This window comes from Marmota monax, unplaced genomic scaffold, assembly GCF_021218885.2.
Source record: "Marmota monax isolate L192 unplaced genomic scaffold, Marmota_monax_Labrador192_F-V1.1 WCK01_AAM20220418_F8-fsc00298, whole genome shotgun sequence".
Lineage (NCBI taxonomy): Eukaryota > Metazoa > Chordata > Mammalia > Rodentia > Sciuridae > Marmota > Marmota monax.
Genome location: NW_026694888.1, coordinates 765,874 through 783,241, shown reverse-complemented (window position 1 = coordinate 783,241; position 17,368 = coordinate 765,874). Strand labels below are relative to the sequence as shown.

The following is a 17,368-nucleotide window of genomic DNA, read 5'->3' as shown; positions in this document are numbered from 1 at the left end:
AGCAGCCAAGGACTGCAGGGGGAGGGCCGAGGGTGAGCCTCCCTGCCACAGCACCGTGCTGTCCCGGCCCAGGGTCCGAAAAGGGGTGCCCGACAGGGACAAGGGTTCCTGCAGCAGCTCACCACTCCCTTCTTTTGTGTTTTGGCCCAAACCCTGAAGAGCTCCTTCCACCGACGGCCCTCAGGGTGGAGAGAGTGGAGGAGAGTGGGGTCTCCATCTCCTGGAGCCCACCCGAGGGCCCTGCCACCAGGCAGGTGCTCGATGGCTATGCGGTCACTTACGTCTCCTCCGACGGCTCCTACCGCCGCACGGACTTTGTGGACAGGAGCCGCTCCTCACACCAGCTGAGGGCTCTGGCGGCAGGCCGGGCCTACAACATCTCCGTCTTCTCCGTCAAGCGCAACACCAACAACAAGAATGACATCAGCAGGCCTGCAGCCCTGCTCACCCGCACACGTGAGTGCCCGTCAGCACGGCCTCCGCCCCACACAGGGAGTCAGCAGGCAGGGGCCGAGCTTCTCACAGGAGCAGGCGTCAAAGGCAGAGGCCAAGGCAAATGCAGGAAAGAACAGGCCCCCAGACGGCGGGCAGGGGGCAGACGGGTACTGAGGGCAGTAGCCCTGCGCGGGTTTCCAAAGTGAAAGCTGAAGGCTTGCGAGGGTCTGGGTAGGGGACATGGCCAAGGGGAGGGGTTCTGTCCTGTGGGAATGAGGAGTATCTCTGCTAGGACACGCCTGGGAGCCATGTGGCTCCTTCTTCTGGAGGTGTCAGCTCAGGGCACTGAGGGCTGTGACCAGTGGACGAAGCTGTAGGAATGGGCTCTCCACTTGTGGGTGGGTGGAGGGGGACACGAGAGTCTGGGGAGCCAGACAAAGGAAGTTCCAGAGCCCGGGAGGCAGGAGCTTAAGTGGTGGCCGTGATGGACCAACAGCACTTGAAAGAGGGGAGGGAGGCTGCAGGCCACTGAGGGTGGAGAGAGGGAGCCTTCCGGAGCTGTCAAGAAAGGGTGTCAGACAGTGTCCACGAGGAGGGTGTGGCTATCAGGGGAGTGTGACAGTGGGTGTCGAGGTTCAGCTCCCTTGTCTGCTGCTGGAGACCATTCAGGGAGGAAGAGGAGTCCCTGGAACAAGCCCATGGGTGGCTGAGGAGTGGGATCTGCTACAAGGCCGAGGGCTGGCCCTCTGCCAGGTGACCAGCATCAGCTTCAACAGGAGGTTTGTGTCCAGATGGGGCCGTGGAGGCCACACCTGTGTACTTGAGAGGCAGGAGCAGTGAATGGGGAAGGGGTGCTGGAGTCTTAAGGAAGGAGGGAAGGGCCAAGGAGCTTGGACCAGGAGGGGTGAGGGCGGCTGTGCTCCAGCATGCAACCCAGCACCTGCTGGAGTCCCTGCCGCTGGCCCAGCAGGCAGTGAGAGCCAGGGACCTGTCTCGGGGACTGTGATGGGTGAGGTGGGGGGAAAAGTGGCAGGAGCTCAGAGGCTCACACCAGGAGGCACAGCTCAGCCCGGCTGGACTCTGGCAAGCAAGGGACAGGCCAAGGTTCTCAGGACACTGTGCCCACTGCAGGGGGCCCAGAGGACCTGTTGTGCAGAAGGCGGCAAAGGCCAGAGGTCCCCACACACTGAGGACACAGTACACTCTATTCAGAGGAGGAGCCCTGCAGTGCACACTTGGGTGGTCCTGAGCAGGAGGCCAGTAGGGCCATCAGAGGGCTGGTGGTGGGTGAGCTCGTCTTGAGCACAGTTTCAGAAAGATGCACGTGGGCGGCTTCCCAAGATGGAGTCTGCCCTCCAAAGGCATCTGGAAGAGATTGCGTCTCTCCCCTGCCCCCACTGGAGACCAGGGTCCTGTGGGAAGGGCCACTGTCCACGCCACATCCACCAGGCTGGGCACTGTGCCATGAGCCCTCTAGGCTCTCCTGGCCTCTCAGCAGCAGCTCTCAAGCTTCTGAGGACACAGAAGGTGAGGGGCTGAGCTCCCGAGCTTCCCCTCCCTGTGGTCACTGCAGACTCTGCAGCCTACATCCCCTGGGCCCAGCACTGCCCAGATGTTAACTGCTGGACCAAAACAGCACAAAGGAAAGAGAGGGTGCCCTGGTTCACTGGGGTCAGGAAGGACTCCCACCCTCACCCCACCCTCTGCACGTCACTGTCACATCTAAAGAGGGAGGCGACTCCGCCTGCCTCTAAGGGCCTGGCTGGCTCAGGGTGCCCACAGTGGGCCCTCCGCAGTTGCCATCCTGGAGGCGAGGAACCTGGGCACCTCCCCTACCCCAAATCCCTGCTGGGCTGCTGAGGGGACAATTCTCACCAGTGGCCTCTCGGTGACCCCAGCAGCCTCTCAAGCCTTGTCTCAAGCCCTGCTTCCCCAGAAGCATGAATGTGCTGGTGTCTGCTGAACCATCTGTTGCCCCCAGGCCCCCGCCCCATTGAGGACATAGAGGTCACCAACGTGTCAGCTGATGCCATCTCAGTGCGGTGGGCTCTGCACAGGATCCATCATGCCACCGTCAGTGGAATTCGAGTGTCCATTCTCCACCCTGAGGCCACCGAGGCCCAATCCACCGAGGTGGACAAGAGCGTGGACCGACTCACGTTTGGGTAAGAGGTGGCTCCTGGGGGACACAAGGTCTCAGCTGTTCTGGGTCTGTGCACCGGCTTGTCCCTTGCCTGGGAGGAGGGTCTGGGGCCCGGGAAAGCCAAGCTTGGTTCTGGGACGGCCCCTGCCTTGCTTCCTCACAAGGACATCTAAGGAGCGCCTCACGGCAAAGTGCCCAGAGAGCTTCAGGGTCCTGGGGCAGCACCTTGGCTGCTGGAAACCAGTCATGGGGGGTGGGCGGCCAGGTTTCTTCCAGTCCCAGGGTCCACCTGCCAGAGGCCAAGTTCTGGACCCCTGCTCCAGCAGTGCTTGGGGAGGCAGAGAAACTGGAGGGGCATCTGGCTGGCAGCTTCCTGTGGCTCCTGTGTCCACAGGGTGAAGGGCATTCCCAGGGAGCAGGTGGAGGCATCTCAGCAGTGCCCAGCTCAGGGGGCTCAGAGGGGCCATGCAGAAGGTGAGCGCTGCAGGGCGAGCTTGGGGACCATGGCAAGGCCAGGTGGCCTCCAGCAGCCCCACTCCTGGGTACCCTACCCGGGTACCTTGGAATCACCTGCACTTATGTGCCAAGACCCTTCCCCAGTGTGTGCTCTTTCCCAAGCAAGCAGACAGTCCCCGGTGCTCAGACCAGCCTGCCTGCTCTCCCCGGGCCCGCTGGTTTCTGCGGAGCCCCTTCTCTGCCCTCCTGGTCACAGGGCTCCCTTCCTCGCTCCACACCCCCTTACTTCTCTCAGCTGCTCCAGGGCTGTCACTTCAGAGTCTTTCTCCAGTAGAGGTAGCCATCTTTCTCAGGGAGTTTCTGTTTTCCTTTGAATGTGCCGTGTTTCTTGATACACTCTGACTTTGTTGTTATTGTTGTTGAAACTGAATTTGAATCAAATGACATGGCACCCTTGGAACTGATGTCCCCTCTGTTTTTCCCCAGTGCTGGGATTGAACCCAGGGGCACTCCACACTGAGTTACATCCCCTTTTTGTTTTTTTATTTTGAGACAGGGTCTGCTAAGTTGTAGGTCTGGCCTGGACTTGCAGTCTTCCTGCCTCAGCCTCCAGAGTGGCTTGGGTGGCAGGTGGCAGGCCTGCGCCACTAGACAGGGCCCCTGCTCTTTTCATCTGGTTTAGACTCAGGTCTCGGTTGTTTTGTTTGGCTTTGCTGTAAGCCATCCCTGCCGGGACAGTCTCTGAGGAGCTACCTTCCCATTTCCCGCCACCAGCAGTTGCTTTCGAATATCCTTGTCCTTGATGTCTGGCTGGAAGCAGGAGGGCACTGGCCTTCAAATCACCAAGTCACTTTGGCTGGAGGGAGGGGCTGCCAACACAGCACTGTCTCTGTGTCCCACCTCTGAGCAGAAGCAACATTGTGCTCCCTGCTATTGGGGAAAGGATCTTCTGCCTCCTGGCTCCTGTGGGCTGTGTGCGGGCTGACCCAGGCGCACCAGGCGAGGCGGGAGGGCAAGGCCGCTCTGCTGAGCGCTGCGACTGATGGAGAGCCACCACAGGCTCTCACCCCACCTCCTCGGGAGCGGCAGGCCCTCATCAAAGTCCAGAGTGACAGGAAAGCGAGGCAGCCTCCCAGGGCTTCCTGCCCCACATCTGCCCAGATCCCTCTCCTGTTCACTGTTCAAATTCTGCTGTGATTTCCCTTGATCCACATCCCAGCTTCTTCCACAGAAGAACCCCATGTGGCTTATGGAAGAAACACCAGCAGGGCCCCGGAGGGCACTTGCTGACTCTGTCCCAGGACTGCCCCCAGCCAGGTTCACCAGGGGGACTGAGCACAGAGTGGCACTGGGAGCTGGGACCCACTCAGAGAAGGGACACAGGGAACATCAGCTCTCTGACCACAGTGTGGCTGCTCTCAGCACAGGACCCTGCTCAGTCCCTCACTAGCCCAGACAGTGGAGGGGCTTCCCACCAGAGGAGCACCTAGGACTGCCAGCCACAGTAGGCCCCACCCCTGGTGATCAGAGCTGGCCACGGGCCCTCACATGTCCCTGTCCTCCTCCCCACGGCAGGGCCCTGCTGCCAGGAAGGAGATACACCGTGTGGGTGGCCGCCCTCAGTGGGCCTGGGGGAGCAGAGCATCCTACAGAGAGCCTGGCCTCCGTGCCACTGCACGTGTGGACACGTAAGTAGGCCAGTGTGGCCTCTGCCCCACAGGCACCCTTGGAGAGGACTGCTTCCGGCCAGCCTCCTCAGCCCTCTCCAGAGTGTGCACAGCACCGTGAGCTCAGACCTAGACTCCCTGAGGCCTCTCCACTTAGACCATCAGGAGGGTCCCTGCACCAGGCTGGTCTGGGTCCTCTACTGGGGACATGTCCAATGTTGCCCTCAGCACCTGGCAGCTCCTCAGGTCAGTTTCCCACTCAACACGGACCAGAGAGTACAAGGATGCACACACAGTCCCGGGCTCTTGGAGCATGTGACAGCCCACTCTAAGCTCCCTGGTGTCACTGGCCCCAAGTCCACCCCCAAGTGTGGAGAGCACAACAGCCACTACATGGGGAGGGCAGGTGGGCAGGGTGGTGAGTCTGTGAAGAGCTGGCCCAGCAGGGACGACTCTGCCTCCCCGGGCCCTGAGCTGCTGGTCCACTGTCCATGGCCCACCTCGTGGTGGCACTGGCACTGGGACCCCAGAGGATGGCGGGTTCGCTGCCTGTGCCTGGTTGCAGCAGTGGGCTCTGACGCCATTCTCAGAACTGCACCTTTGTCCCTAGTCACAGGCCTGGCTTCAGGTGAGGCTTCAGTGACCCTCTCAGATCCCACCTGGCGTTCTTGTCAGAGCCCCACCACCACCTGCCCATCACCTCCTCTGCTGTCCCTGCCTTGTCCAGGTCCCCTGCCTCCAGCAAACCTCACGGCTTCCCGAGTCACAGCCACCTCTGCCCATGTACTCTGGGACACCCCCACTCCAGGCACATCACTGGAGGCATATGTCATCAACGTGACCACAGGCCAGAGCACCAAGAGCCGCTACGTCCCCAACGGGAAGCTGGTGTCCTACACTGTTCGGGATCTGCTGCCAGGGCGGCGGTACCAGCTCTCGGTGATGGCTGTGCAGAGCAGCGGGCAGGGCCAGCTGCACAGCGAGCCCGCACACCTCTACATCATCACGTGTGAGTGTGAGGCCAGGGCCAGAGGGTGTGTGCTCAGCCCCGTGGACACAGTCCTTGTCCAGGAAATGCGGGTGGTCATCAGCCCCCAGGCCCCTCACTGGTCTGGACCACCTAGAAACAGGTCCAGTCTGACACAGAGGAGCCTGCGTGATCGGAGGCTGGTCCTACCTCAGGACTTAAAGTTTGACAGTGACAAGAAGCGTATGAACCCCGTCTCGCACAGCTCCTGGGGCAGGTCCCAGGCGGGCTGAGCAGGAAGGAGAGGGAATCAGCTGCACCTCAGGGGCCACCCAGGCCTAGCCCACAGTCATTTCTGGACACAGCGTGGGAGAGAGCAGCAGGAAGCGCCATGAGGAGGCGGCAGAGCTGCGGGGGTGTGGAGGCTCAGGCACCAGGCCAAGGACCGGGTTTGTTCCCGGTGCGGAGGGTCCTGCCAGGGGCCACTGGGCCCCACTTGTCTTGTGCTGTTGTGGGAAGATGGGTTTCTGGGGAGTGCAGGTGCAAGGTGAGACATCAGGGGAACAGCGAGAGAGAACTGCAGACCCAGCTTTTCTTAGATCCTGCCTCGGCCTCCCGGGCCCAGGAGATGCTTTGCCAGCCAGCACAGGCTGTGAGGTTTCACACCCAGCCCTGCCACCCTATCCGGCTCTGGGCACAGCTGCCAGGTAGAAAGGGCAGGCCAGCTGTGCACTAGGACCGCGTCACAGCCCTGTGGAGGACAGAGGCCCTGGCGGCCTGGAGGTACCCGGGCCTGGACCTGAGGTGGGAACCTGGCCTGAGGAGGTGGGTCAGGAGCAGCCGGGGTCCAGGTCCGGAGCCCAGCACGTCACAGTGTCAACATGCGGTCCTCCTCAGAGGCTGTGGGGCAACGGGCTTCTCAGGCCCACACATACCTCTTGCCCCTTCCCCAAGCCTGGCAGTGTGAGCTGCCCCTTCTGCAGCAGGGTCAGATGCCGGGGACAGCGTGGCCACTCCCCTTCCTCCCACCTGCTCTGCAGCCCCCAGAGATGGCACTGACAGACGCTGGCACCAGGGAGGACATCACCCACGGGTGCTCAGAAACAGACCGCCCCCAGTGCACCTGCCAGAGCTGCGTCTACTCAACACCCACGGCGCCCCCGGAACACCAACCCCGCCCCCGAGGTACCTGTCCCAGTCGCCACCCCAGGGTACCCAAGGGACACTGCAACCCTCGTGACCCTCCCACCCTCTGCAGCTTCTCGGAGCTTGTGGACGGAAGAAGAAGAATAAGTGCCAGGTTCGGGGTCCTGCCCATCACCTCAGCCACAGAGAGACCACGTGAGTGCTACGTTTCCCAGCACCAGCTCAGGGCAGCTCAAGTGGCCACCCGGCCACTCTCACCCACTTCTTGTCCCACCGTGACAGTGGCAAGGCCTGGTCCTGAAGACCCCCAGTACCCCACCCTGTCTCTAGCCAGGGCCTCAGCCCCAGCCACGAGCAAGGCTCTGGGTCCTGGGGTCAGCACACACTGAACACAACGGAGGGTTGGGCTGGTGAGGTCTCCACGTGGTCAGCCTGTGGGCTGGAGGTGCAGGTTGCTGACATGCCAGAGAAGACCGTCAGCCATAGGTCTAGGCACTGGGAGCTCTGCTTGTCAAGTGTGGCCTGCCAGTTCTGCTAAGGAGGCTGGGTGCTCTCATTCTTTGCTACTCAAAACGTGGTCCCTGGACCAGCAGCCTTGCCTGGGAGCTTCCAGAAGGATGGACCCTGCCCAGAACTTCTGGCCACACTATCCTGAAACAAGGGAAACACGTCCCTGTCCCAGGAGTATGCAGCTACCTGGGGCCTCTGGGCTCCTGCTCAGGCCTGACGAGCCTCCGCCTCGCCCAGCACCACAAGACATGGGCACCCCTACAGACCGTCCCTTGGAAGGTTGGCCCAGCAGAAAAGAGGCGTCTGAGCCTAGAGGCCCTGTGCCTTCTAGCCCACAGGTGAAGGGGTGTCTAGGAACCTGCCTGAGGCAGGCTTCCCGTATGACTAACTCAGAGCTCCCTGAGATGCTGCAGGACCTGCTGGGTAGAAGAATCCCCACGGGACTCTCCAGCAGAGAGCCTCATCACTGGTTCAGTGGGAATCTCCAAGGAGAGGGAGAGGAGGGCAGGGCACGGGGGCCCAAAAGCAGAGGGGCAGCAGAGGGGCCACTGCATGTGGTGAGCCAGGTGAGGGAGAGGCCAGGCCAAGGGCCTGTGGGGGCAGGATGGTCGGGCTCAGCACAGGATCCAGGTGGTGGGCAGGGTGAGCTCTGGGGTCTAGAGGCAGAGCTTATGGGACTCTAGCCGTGGGGACAAATGTAAAATGCTCAGGGGCACAGTGAGAACACTGTACGGAGGTGACATCCCACTGAGCACAGCCTGCAGAGTAGGGCAGACACAGAAGCCGGGGTGGGGGAAGGAGCAGGCAGAGTCTGACCCTAGGAAGGACAGTGCCATAGCGCCAGTCGTGAGGAGGGTGAGGCTCCTGGTGGAGCAGCCTGATGGGGCCTGGGAAGTCGGAGCTGGGCCCTGCTGAGGGGCAGAAGGAGAGTGGGGCCTGATCCCATGGGGATGCAGCTCTGGGGCCGCAGGGCTGGTGCCAGAGCTGGGGGAGCCAGGGGTGGACGGGAAGCGGCTCAGAAGCAGCCCTCTGGGAACCTGCGAGTGAAGCAGGGTGCCATGTGGTCGCCTGGCTTCTCCTAGAACCCACAACCCCAGTGCCACTCGGGAACACAGAAGAGGCCCCCCAGCAGACCCACGTGGTCCTCCAGCTCCCCAAAGACAGCGACAAGGATGCTGAAAGTAAGTTGACAGTGGTGGAGGGGACCTAGGGCTGACTGCTGCTGGACCCCCAGTGAGGGGTCCACAGGGCTGCCTAAGGGACAGCCAAGCACCCCGGCCTGGACAGGGCAGGGCAGACTACACCACCTGGGGTGGTGACTCATCCTGCCAGACAGCGAGGAGACCAGGGCCTCTGCTAGAAGGGCTGGCCCTGCCTCCAGCAGCTGGCCTCCCTCCCCAGGCACCACTGCCTTGCTCCTCCTCAGGGGAAGCCCCAGTCAGCACCGTGAGAAGGGTGGAGGGAGTCACACCGAGCCTCGCCGGTGGGGTGCCTCCCAGCCTGGGCAACATGCGGGCCACACAGGGCCTGGCCTGCCGCTGTGCCTTGTGAAAGCCACGGCCAAACACCACGCAGGGCAGGGACAGGACAGATGCCAGTTCCTTACACTGACTACCACTCTGCTCCCCGACTTCTGCCCTCTAGGACAGTCCAGAACCTAGTGGTCCTTTCTCCCCTAGTCACACTGTGGACTCAGGTTAGGCTCACCCATCAGCCAACCCCAGAGAAGCAGGTCCTTGATAAAGATGTGGCCTCTGTGGGTGGTCTCACAGCAAGGCCCTGCCCCTGGACACACCTGTTCAGGGCAGCTGCAGCGCAGAGGGTGCCTTCCAAGCCTACATCTAGCCCAGCACTGTCCCCTCACCACATGAGGTCTGACAGACTCCTGGGCTGTGAGCACCAGGAGGGCGGGCTTGTGTGTCAGCGGCCAGCAGTGAGGGACACCGTTTTTGATGGAGTAAAGCAAACTTTCCATCACATGGTTTGTGTATGTCAGCCCTTTAAGTACCAGATGTGCCATTCAGTAAAACCCAGAAATGAGAAGAGCCCAAGCTGGCTCATCTGGCTGCCCCCACAGGGCTGCCCCCAGGCCACTGCCATTTGCATTGCTTGTCCTGCTGAGGTGCAGGATGATTCTAAATGAGATGAAAACAGCAGCCCAGGTGTGCAGGACTGGTCACCATCCCTGGTCTTCCCTGCACTCTCCTGTGGCCCCTTTATCATTTCCCGTGTGTCCTGATGGGGTTTCTTTGCAAAGACAAGAGCCTTCTCTGGGCTTTGGATAGTGCTGGCTAGACCCTAATGGGCGGTGCAGTGTCCTCACATGCTGCGGAGCATGGAGCGGGCTCCCGGGTCTCCCCACCCACTCCCTGTACCCAGGCCTGAGGCTTGTGAATGACTGGCATTGCCAGAGGCGCTGTGGATGCTCCTGACCAGGTTTCCCAGGAGTCCCACATCAGGGTTCCTTCTCCACATGCCAAAGAGTAGACACGCTGGATCTTGGTGTGTGAGGACATCAAGCTGTCTCTTAGCAGTGACAGCTGCCCGTGGGCACTCAAGCGGGGACTGCCAGTCCCCAGCACTGGTCTTGCTGGGTTAGGAAGTCTTATACAGAATACAGATGTATTACACAGTTTCATATTACTATAAATAGTAGTTTTCAAATTGCATTTCCCAATTATTTATTCTTGGAGTATAGGTATTTATTTGGCCTTTACATTGTGACCTCCCACCCAACCATCCTGCCAAACGCTCTGATTCTTATCATAGATTCTCGGGGTTTTCTATATATACAATCATATCACTTAAAGCTTAATTGTCTGCCTTTTAAACTCAGACTTATAACTCACCTGATTGTCCTACTGTAAAGCACAAATCAGGGTGAGCGTAGTGGCACACACCTGTAACTGCTGCAGCTCAGGAGGCTGAGGCAGAAGGATCACAAGTTCAAAGCCAGCCTCAGCAACTTAGTAAGACCCTGTCCCAAATTTTAAAAGAAACCAAAAAACAAAACAAAACAAAACAAATGGCTGGGGATATAGCTCAGTGGTAAAGTGCCTCTGGGTTAAATCTCCAGAACTGCCCCTCCTCAAAAAAAAAATAAATAAATAAAAACAGTATAAATAGCTCTTTTTATGGACAACTGTCCTTCCAGAGTCCTTTCTTGACTGTCCTTCCCATGCTGCCAATCAAGTGTTCATGCACACGAGTCCATGCTGGCCTGGCTCCTCTGATCCACTGGCGTTCTCTGAGCCAGTCCACCCTATTTAATATTGGAACCTTACATCTGACTTGCTAGACTCGGCCAGTCTTCCCACCTTGACCTTGGAGAAAGCCTCAACTATCCCTGACCCCTTTACATGTCAGCTGATCAAGTTCCACAGAGCACTTGTTGGGACTTTGAGACCCTGTGTACCTGAGAACACTCTCATGAGCCCCCACATGTGCAGTGCAGTGTGGTGGAAGTGGAGTCCCACGTCAGGGTTCCTTCTCCACTGCCGCCCCGGGCCCGGTCCTGTTAACTCTGGTATCCATCATGCTCCTGTTTCTTTGCAAGGCAATTCGCTCCTTCTCTCTCAAAGCTGTTAGACTGATTTCTCAAGAAAAGGAGGACCCCAGAGAGCCCCCACCCACAAAGCACAGTTAATATTCCCAATGAGCTTGCCCTTGCCAAGCAACCATCCTGTCCCAGTGCACCTTCCAGCCTGGGAGGGGACCTCCTTGAGAGGAGTTGGGTTCCCAAGACCAGAGTCAGTCACCCTGAGGGTCTGCAGGTGCAGGAGTCAAAGAGTGCTAAGACCGGTCAAATGATCCCCTCCACCCCATTCGCCCCAACTCCACTCAGGGCTTCTGCTCTGTTCTGATTTTATCACCAAGGACACTATCCCAATGGCCTGAATAGATGCCACCAGAAGGACAGGCAGGCGCTGCCCCTAGGTGACACCAGGCAAGGGACACTGTCCCTAGGTGAAACTGGGCAAGGGCAGGGACTGAACCGCGCTGCTTGGTCATTCGTCCTGCATGGGAGCAGCTCAGTGCCCAGCCCCCAGGGTGCATCCACACCCTGTTCCCTACCCAGTTCAAAGCAGCCTTCTCCCTGTTTGTGTATGTGGGTGTGACAGTAAATTCGGGATCTCCTGGAGATGGCCATAGGGAACAGGCTGCAGGGTCAGCTCTGTACCCTCCTGCCTTCTTGTGGCCACACAAGCTGCAGCGTTGGGCCTCATCAGTCCACAAAGGAATAAGTTCAAGCATGGTCTCTGTAGTCACACCTGTCCCATTGCAGAGGGTTAGAAATGATGACTGTATGAATTGGACATTAGGTGTCCTCTCAAAAGCTCATTCTAGACAATGCAGGAGTGTTTAGAGGTGAGATGCTTAGATCATGAGCACTGTAAACTCATCAGTGGGTCGATCTTTGATGGGTTAATGATTTGAATGGACTACTGGATGCTAACTGCAGGCAGAATGGGCGTGGCTGGAAGAAGGCCACTGGGGGTGTGATCTCAGGAACCAGATCATGTCCCTGGCTCCTCTCCCTCTGTGTTCCCCGGCTCTGCCATAAGCTCAGCAGCTCTTCTCCAACATGCCCTTCTGTCAAATGGGGGCCCACGTGGTCTGTGGACATCTCATTAAAGCTGCCTCATCTCAGGCCAGAGCACAGAGCTGACCAACCATGGACCGACCTTCTGAAACCATGAGCCAAAATAAACCTTACCTCCTCTAAGTTGTTTTTAATCAGGCATCTTGGTCTCAGCAATGAAAACCTGACTAACACAATGACACAAGCTTGTAGATCCTTAACACCCGACACACTGCCACATTCTGTAGGGCTGCTGTAAAATCTCTCTAGACAATTGTGTACAGTGTCTAAAATTCAAATGGAATTGCAAGGGAAGGAAGGAGGGAGGGAGGGAGAGAAGGAAGGAGGGAGGGAGGAAAGGAACGAAGGAAGATAGAGCTGAAAGATTTAGAAAGTAGAAGGACTCCATTTCTAATGTCAAAGCTGACTATGAAGCCATAGGAATCAAGTCACTGTGGTCCTGCTGAATGGTGAGCACTTAGATCAGTGCTCAGATAACTGGATGTCCACACGTGGAGGTGAAGTGGACCCTCACCTCACACCGATGACCTAAGGCCCTAAGTCACACAGGATGGATCCACGTGTTAGAGTTAAAATCAAAACTCTTGATAGAGTGGGTAGGGGTGATGGTGCTGGGGACTGATTAGAGCAAATTATATTCCATACTTTAATAATTATGTCAAAATGAACCTGATGTTATGTATAATTAAAAAGAACCAATAAAAAGAAAAAAAATCAAAACTCTTAGAAGAAAACAGGAATAAATCTTCACCTTAGTTCTGGCAGAGGATTCTTAGATAAAACACCAAACACATAACAACAAAAGGAAAATTGGACTTCATCAAAAATCCAAGACTTCTGTGCTTCAAAGATCACCACCAAGAAAGTGGAAGACACCCACAGAATGGGTAAACAAGGGACGTGTATCTAAAATACCTCAAGAACCCAGTTTAAAAATGAGCAAAGAAAATGAAGGGACACTTCTCCAAGGAATGCACATAAATCGCCAGTAAGCACAGGAAAAGACGCCTGATGTCCCTCACCAGAGGACGGCTGGCCCCAGGACAGCAAGCATTGGCAAGGGTGTGGACATGGCACCGGCTTGCCACTGCCAGGAGGCCAGTGCTGTGGCTCCTCAGAGGAGTAAACCAGAAGGATCACATGGCCAGCAAGCCCACTGACACCTGCCCCCAGGAGAAATGGACACTGCATGCACACGAGGCCTCACACGTGGATGGACACAGCAGCAGCAGCACCACCACCACAGGCAGAAACACCCATGCCTGACGGTTGCTGGAGGGAGACCCCCCAGGGCACCACTCCAATCAGAGGACAGCTGAGGTGACAGGCACACAGCGCTGCTACACACTACCACCTGGGTGTGTCTGGAGGGCCAGCTACAAAAGACCACGTGCAAAAGGCTCCCACGTGCAGCCAAGTCCAGAAGAAGAGACTGTGAAGACACAAAGCCGCTCAGGGGCTGCTTAGGACAGGGTGGAGGCTCAAGGTGGACAGGGGGAGCTAAAAGCCACACCTTCTTTCTGGAGGAGACTGACTATGGTGACAAGGAACTGCACATGTCAAATGGGGGCCCACGTGGTCTGTGGACATCTCATTAAAGTAAAGCCACAGGCTGCAGTGTGTTTGGTGTGCTGTCGTACGGGAAACAAGAGGGGAATATGAATATGTGTTTTTATTATGTTTAGGAAGAAAACTAACAAAGAGGGTGAGCTATTCATGGAAGGAAAGAGCAGGGAAAGGGATGGACAGAGTCTAATCTTCTCTGACTATATCGACCTTGTTGCATAGTTTTGACTTTTGAACCAAGAAAAATATTTTTAAACAACAAAAAAGAAAAGGCAGGGGGCTGGGGCTGGGGCTGGGGCTGGGGCTCAGTGGTAGAGCACTTCCCTAGCAGGTGTGAGGCCCTGGGAATACCAGAATAAACCCACGACTTGTTTATTTTTAAAAACTCTAATTTCCTTGTCCTATTCACTGGAAAGCCTGAGACAGAGGCAGCTCAGGAGTGGGGATCTCTCAGAGCACCTGACTGTGGGTCCAAACCCATCTCCTTGGAGGAAGGGGCTCTGGAGAAATGGCTGATTCCAAGACTGCAGCAGGATGTGGACAAAAGTGACCAGGCACAAACCGTCAGGCAACAAGCGCACATCCAAAGTCAACAGGCACCTTGCCAGGGGCCAAAGAGCCAGCCTGAAAGGGTTCCCACCGCCCAAGACAGGATGGCTTGAGCACCAAGAAACGTGACAGCACCAGCCAGAAGCAACAGGGGCATCCAGAGCTGAGTACACCAACACTCAGAAGGAAAGACTCGCCAGTCAGCATGGACACAGCCGTGGTCTTCCACGCTAGAGAGTTCCTGGTAACTGGTCATGCAGAGCACTGCAGTCTACGTACAAACACTGCTGGCTGTCCACAGGAGAAAGGGGACATGAGAACGGCCCTGCGGTTATTCAGGGTAACAGACGAGTGTGAAGCGCCTGGGGTCTCCCTATTCCACACACTGTCAGTTTGGAAAGTTCACAATGAAGGTGTTTTTAAGCCCACAATTCATTTTAAGTACATCAAGAAGGACAAAAGGAAAGCCCAGAAGACGGCAGGGGGAGGGAAGAAGGCAAAGTGGATCCAATGGGGGCGGAGGAGGGGGGCAGTGACCTGCAGGGGCAGCAAGGTCTTCCCACGGCCATCAACCATGGGATTGGAACTTGGAGAAGCCTTTGAGGAACATGCTGCAAGTGTCGGGCAGGTGGGGCTCCATTAGATGGTGTGATGGAGACTGAGACTCCTTCAGGACCAGACATAGGGGAAGGCCAATTCTTACTCTTTTGTGCTTTAAGTTAAAATAAAATAACAGGTGTCTTTAAAAATAATGACAAAAATAGGGCCAGAATGTATTCAGGGATGGAGGCCAGGCCAGGCCAGGCCAGCTCCTCCCAGGCAGCACTGCTGGCCACCTTGGCCTCCACTACAGCAAGATGCGATGTGCTAGGAGGTGGGCAGCCACCACTCACAGGGGCACAGGTGCAGTTCTGCACACAGGGCTGTCTGGGGCTGGGGATGTGGTGGAGAAGTCTCTGCCAACTGGGGGCAGACACTCAGAGACAAAAGGGTCTCGAGGTCCAGGCAGAAGCAGCCGTGTGTAGGGGTGAAAGCAGACAACCTGGGGGTGGCCGCAAGCCAGGTGGCTCACACAGGAGGCCGTGGGCTCTCTCCTCCCTGCTCCCTGAGTCATCAGGTCAGGGCCAGCACACCGAGGCCCATGTTCCCTTCTCTGCTGTCTGTGTCACGAGCCCACAGCAGCAGGGCACAGAAGGCCAAAGCAGGAGGGAAAAGCCTGTCACGGCTGCCCTCGAGCACCCAGTCAGGTGCCGGCAGGCTCCCTAGGACTGGGGGCCGACCTCTCCTGGTCTGTTTCCAGGCGCCCCTGAGAGCTGCTCAGAAGGTGCCTGTCAGAATGGAGGCACCTGTGTGCCAGGTGCGGATGCCCACCACTGTGACTGCGGGCCAGGCTTCAAAGGCAGGCGCTGTGAGCTCGGTAAGTCAGGGCTGGCCACCCAGCTGGGAACTGGCCTCCAGAGCCTCTTACAGCAGTGTCACCAGGCCCTGGCAGGCTGGGCTCAGGTGGCTTTGTCCCAGGCCTTCCAAACTGAAGGGCCAGAACAGAGGCCTAGAGCATCTGGGGACAGAGGCTGACAGGCAAGGAAACCAAGGAATGATCTGTGAGTCCCAGGGTGAAAGGTGGCCCTTGGCTGCAGGGACTGAGAAAAGCCAAGAACGGCAGCCATAAGCAGTGGCCGTGCCACAGTGGGGTGAGGCTGCAGGAGACAAGAGAGTCCATGGGAGGGACACAGGCTCCTTTGGACTGAGTGTCCAGGTTGGGGGCAGAACCCCCTACACCACTATACTAGCCTGCAGGCTACGAGGTCACCCCAGCCAGGGCAGTCTCTGCAGATGTTGGGCAGCCCTGGGAGGAGCTGGCACACATCCCCAGGCCCAACAGGGTCTGAGAAAAGCTGCCTGGGTCTCCCTCGGGCAGGGGTCTCTCGCGAGGGCAGGAAGAGAGTTCCTGTGGCATGGAGCCTCCTCCTAAGCCTCTGCCCTTCTCCTTTGTGCCGGCAGCCTGTAAAAAGGTGCCCCGCCCCTGCACTCGACTGTTCTCGGAGACAAAGTCCTTTCCGGTCTGGGAGGGAGCCGTCTGCCACCACGTGTAAGTTGGCTTCCGATGATGCTGACAGGGTCTTCACTTTCCAGAGTGCTGTCTTACTAACCCCGAGGGATGGAGGCTGCAGAAGACACTGGCTTGGATGGCTCATGCCCACCACATAGCAAACCAGGGGCTTGAGGCAGAGGAATGGGCCTAGGCCCCTGCGGCTCAGGAACAGTGGCTGAGAAGAGCTGGTCCCTGTCTCTCAAGCCCTTGGTTCTCCTCTGCACCCCCTAGGCCCCAGTGGACAGAGGGTCCTATGCCCAAGGATTCCAGGACCTGGCCTCCCTCTCTTCATCACAGTCCCTGGAAAACAAATGGCACATGGTAACTTTGAGTCCAGCACTGCCACTGACTCATGATGTGGTCTTGGACAAGTCACCCGTGTCTCCGTTTCCTCATTTGTAAAGCAGGCTGTGGAGGGACAGTTGCCTCATGCATCTCTTGGGACCTCCCCCAAATCCTGTGACTCTAGGTGGTACTCAGTCATGTAGGCACACCCTGACAGCACTGTTGTGTGCCAGGGTGCTGCAGGCACAGCCCACCAGGGACATGGGCATTCAGGCTGACAGGGTGCTGCAGGCACAGCCCACCAGGGACATGGGCATTGGTGCCATGCAGTCACAGAAGGTGGTGAGTGCTAAGGAAGGAAGGGAGAGAGGAAGTGAGGCTAGGGGAGCCAGGTGAAGGCCATGCTACATCAGACAGGTGACTAAGGTGGGCCTCAGGGATGAGGTGACACCGAGCAGATGTGGAGGCAGTGGGAAGGAAGAAGGTTCCTGAAGGAGCATCCCTTTTGGGTCCTGCATCACGTATGCCTGGCATGTCTGAGAACAGCAGAGGAGAGACGCGAGGACACCCCATAAGGATGGTGGTGTTTGCTGTCCATGAAGTGAGGAGTGACTGAAGGTCACTCAGCAGAGGAGGGACATGTGACAGCACTTCACAGACTGCTCTGGATGCTCCACAGAGGAGGAGAGGTGGCAGCAAGGGCAGAGAGCTTTGTTTGAGCTGGACGTGAAACCAGGCTGAGGGCAGAACAGAGGCAGTACCAGGCTGCAGGGCACAGAGGCTGTGTGACGCCACTGGCCTGGACTCTGTGGGGGCAGTCCCCAGCTGCTGGACTGGGCTGGTCCCAACATTGCCTGCAGCCTTGTCATGTCCCCAGCATGCCTACAGGAAAGCCTTCATTCCCAAAGGCCTTCTGCCCTTTCACTGGGAACCTGCCTGTACCTTTGAA

The 17,368-nt window shown here is 57.7% G+C and overlaps 1 protein-coding gene across 15 annotated transcripts in view; it reads left to right on the top strand.

Annotated features, from left to right (window-relative positions):
- The window catches only part of Sned1 (sushi, nidogen and EGF like domains 1), a 74,106-nt gene that overhangs the window by 49,012 nt on the left and 7,726 nt on the right, over window positions 1–17,368 (top strand). For 8 of the 15 annotated variants that reach the window (XR_006847846.2, XM_046426827.2, XM_046426816.2 and 5 more), the window contains 9 exons: window positions 160–456; window positions 2,417–2,600; window positions 4,610–4,722; window positions 5,429–5,710; window positions 6,652–6,853; window positions 6,927–7,009; window positions 8,407–8,505; window positions 15,343–15,459; window positions 16,044–16,131. Coding sequence is in view for 14 of the 15 variants with exons in the window: in XM_046426827.2 (XP_046282783.1) it covers window positions 160–456; window positions 2,417–2,600; window positions 4,610–4,722; window positions 5,429–5,710; window positions 6,652–6,853; window positions 6,927–7,009; window positions 8,407–8,505; window positions 15,343–15,459; window positions 16,044–16,131 (1,465 nt within the window). In the remaining variant the exon portion in view is untranslated. Of the gene's footprint in view, window positions 1–159; window positions 457–2,416; window positions 2,601–2,972; window positions 3,053–4,609; window positions 4,723–5,428; window positions 5,711–6,651; window positions 6,854–6,926; window positions 7,010–8,406; window positions 8,506–15,342; window positions 15,460–16,043; window positions 16,132–17,368 lie in introns of those variants that run through there. The other 7 variants (XM_046426829.2, XM_046426832.2, XM_046426830.2 and 4 more) reach the window with 4 other exon arrangements.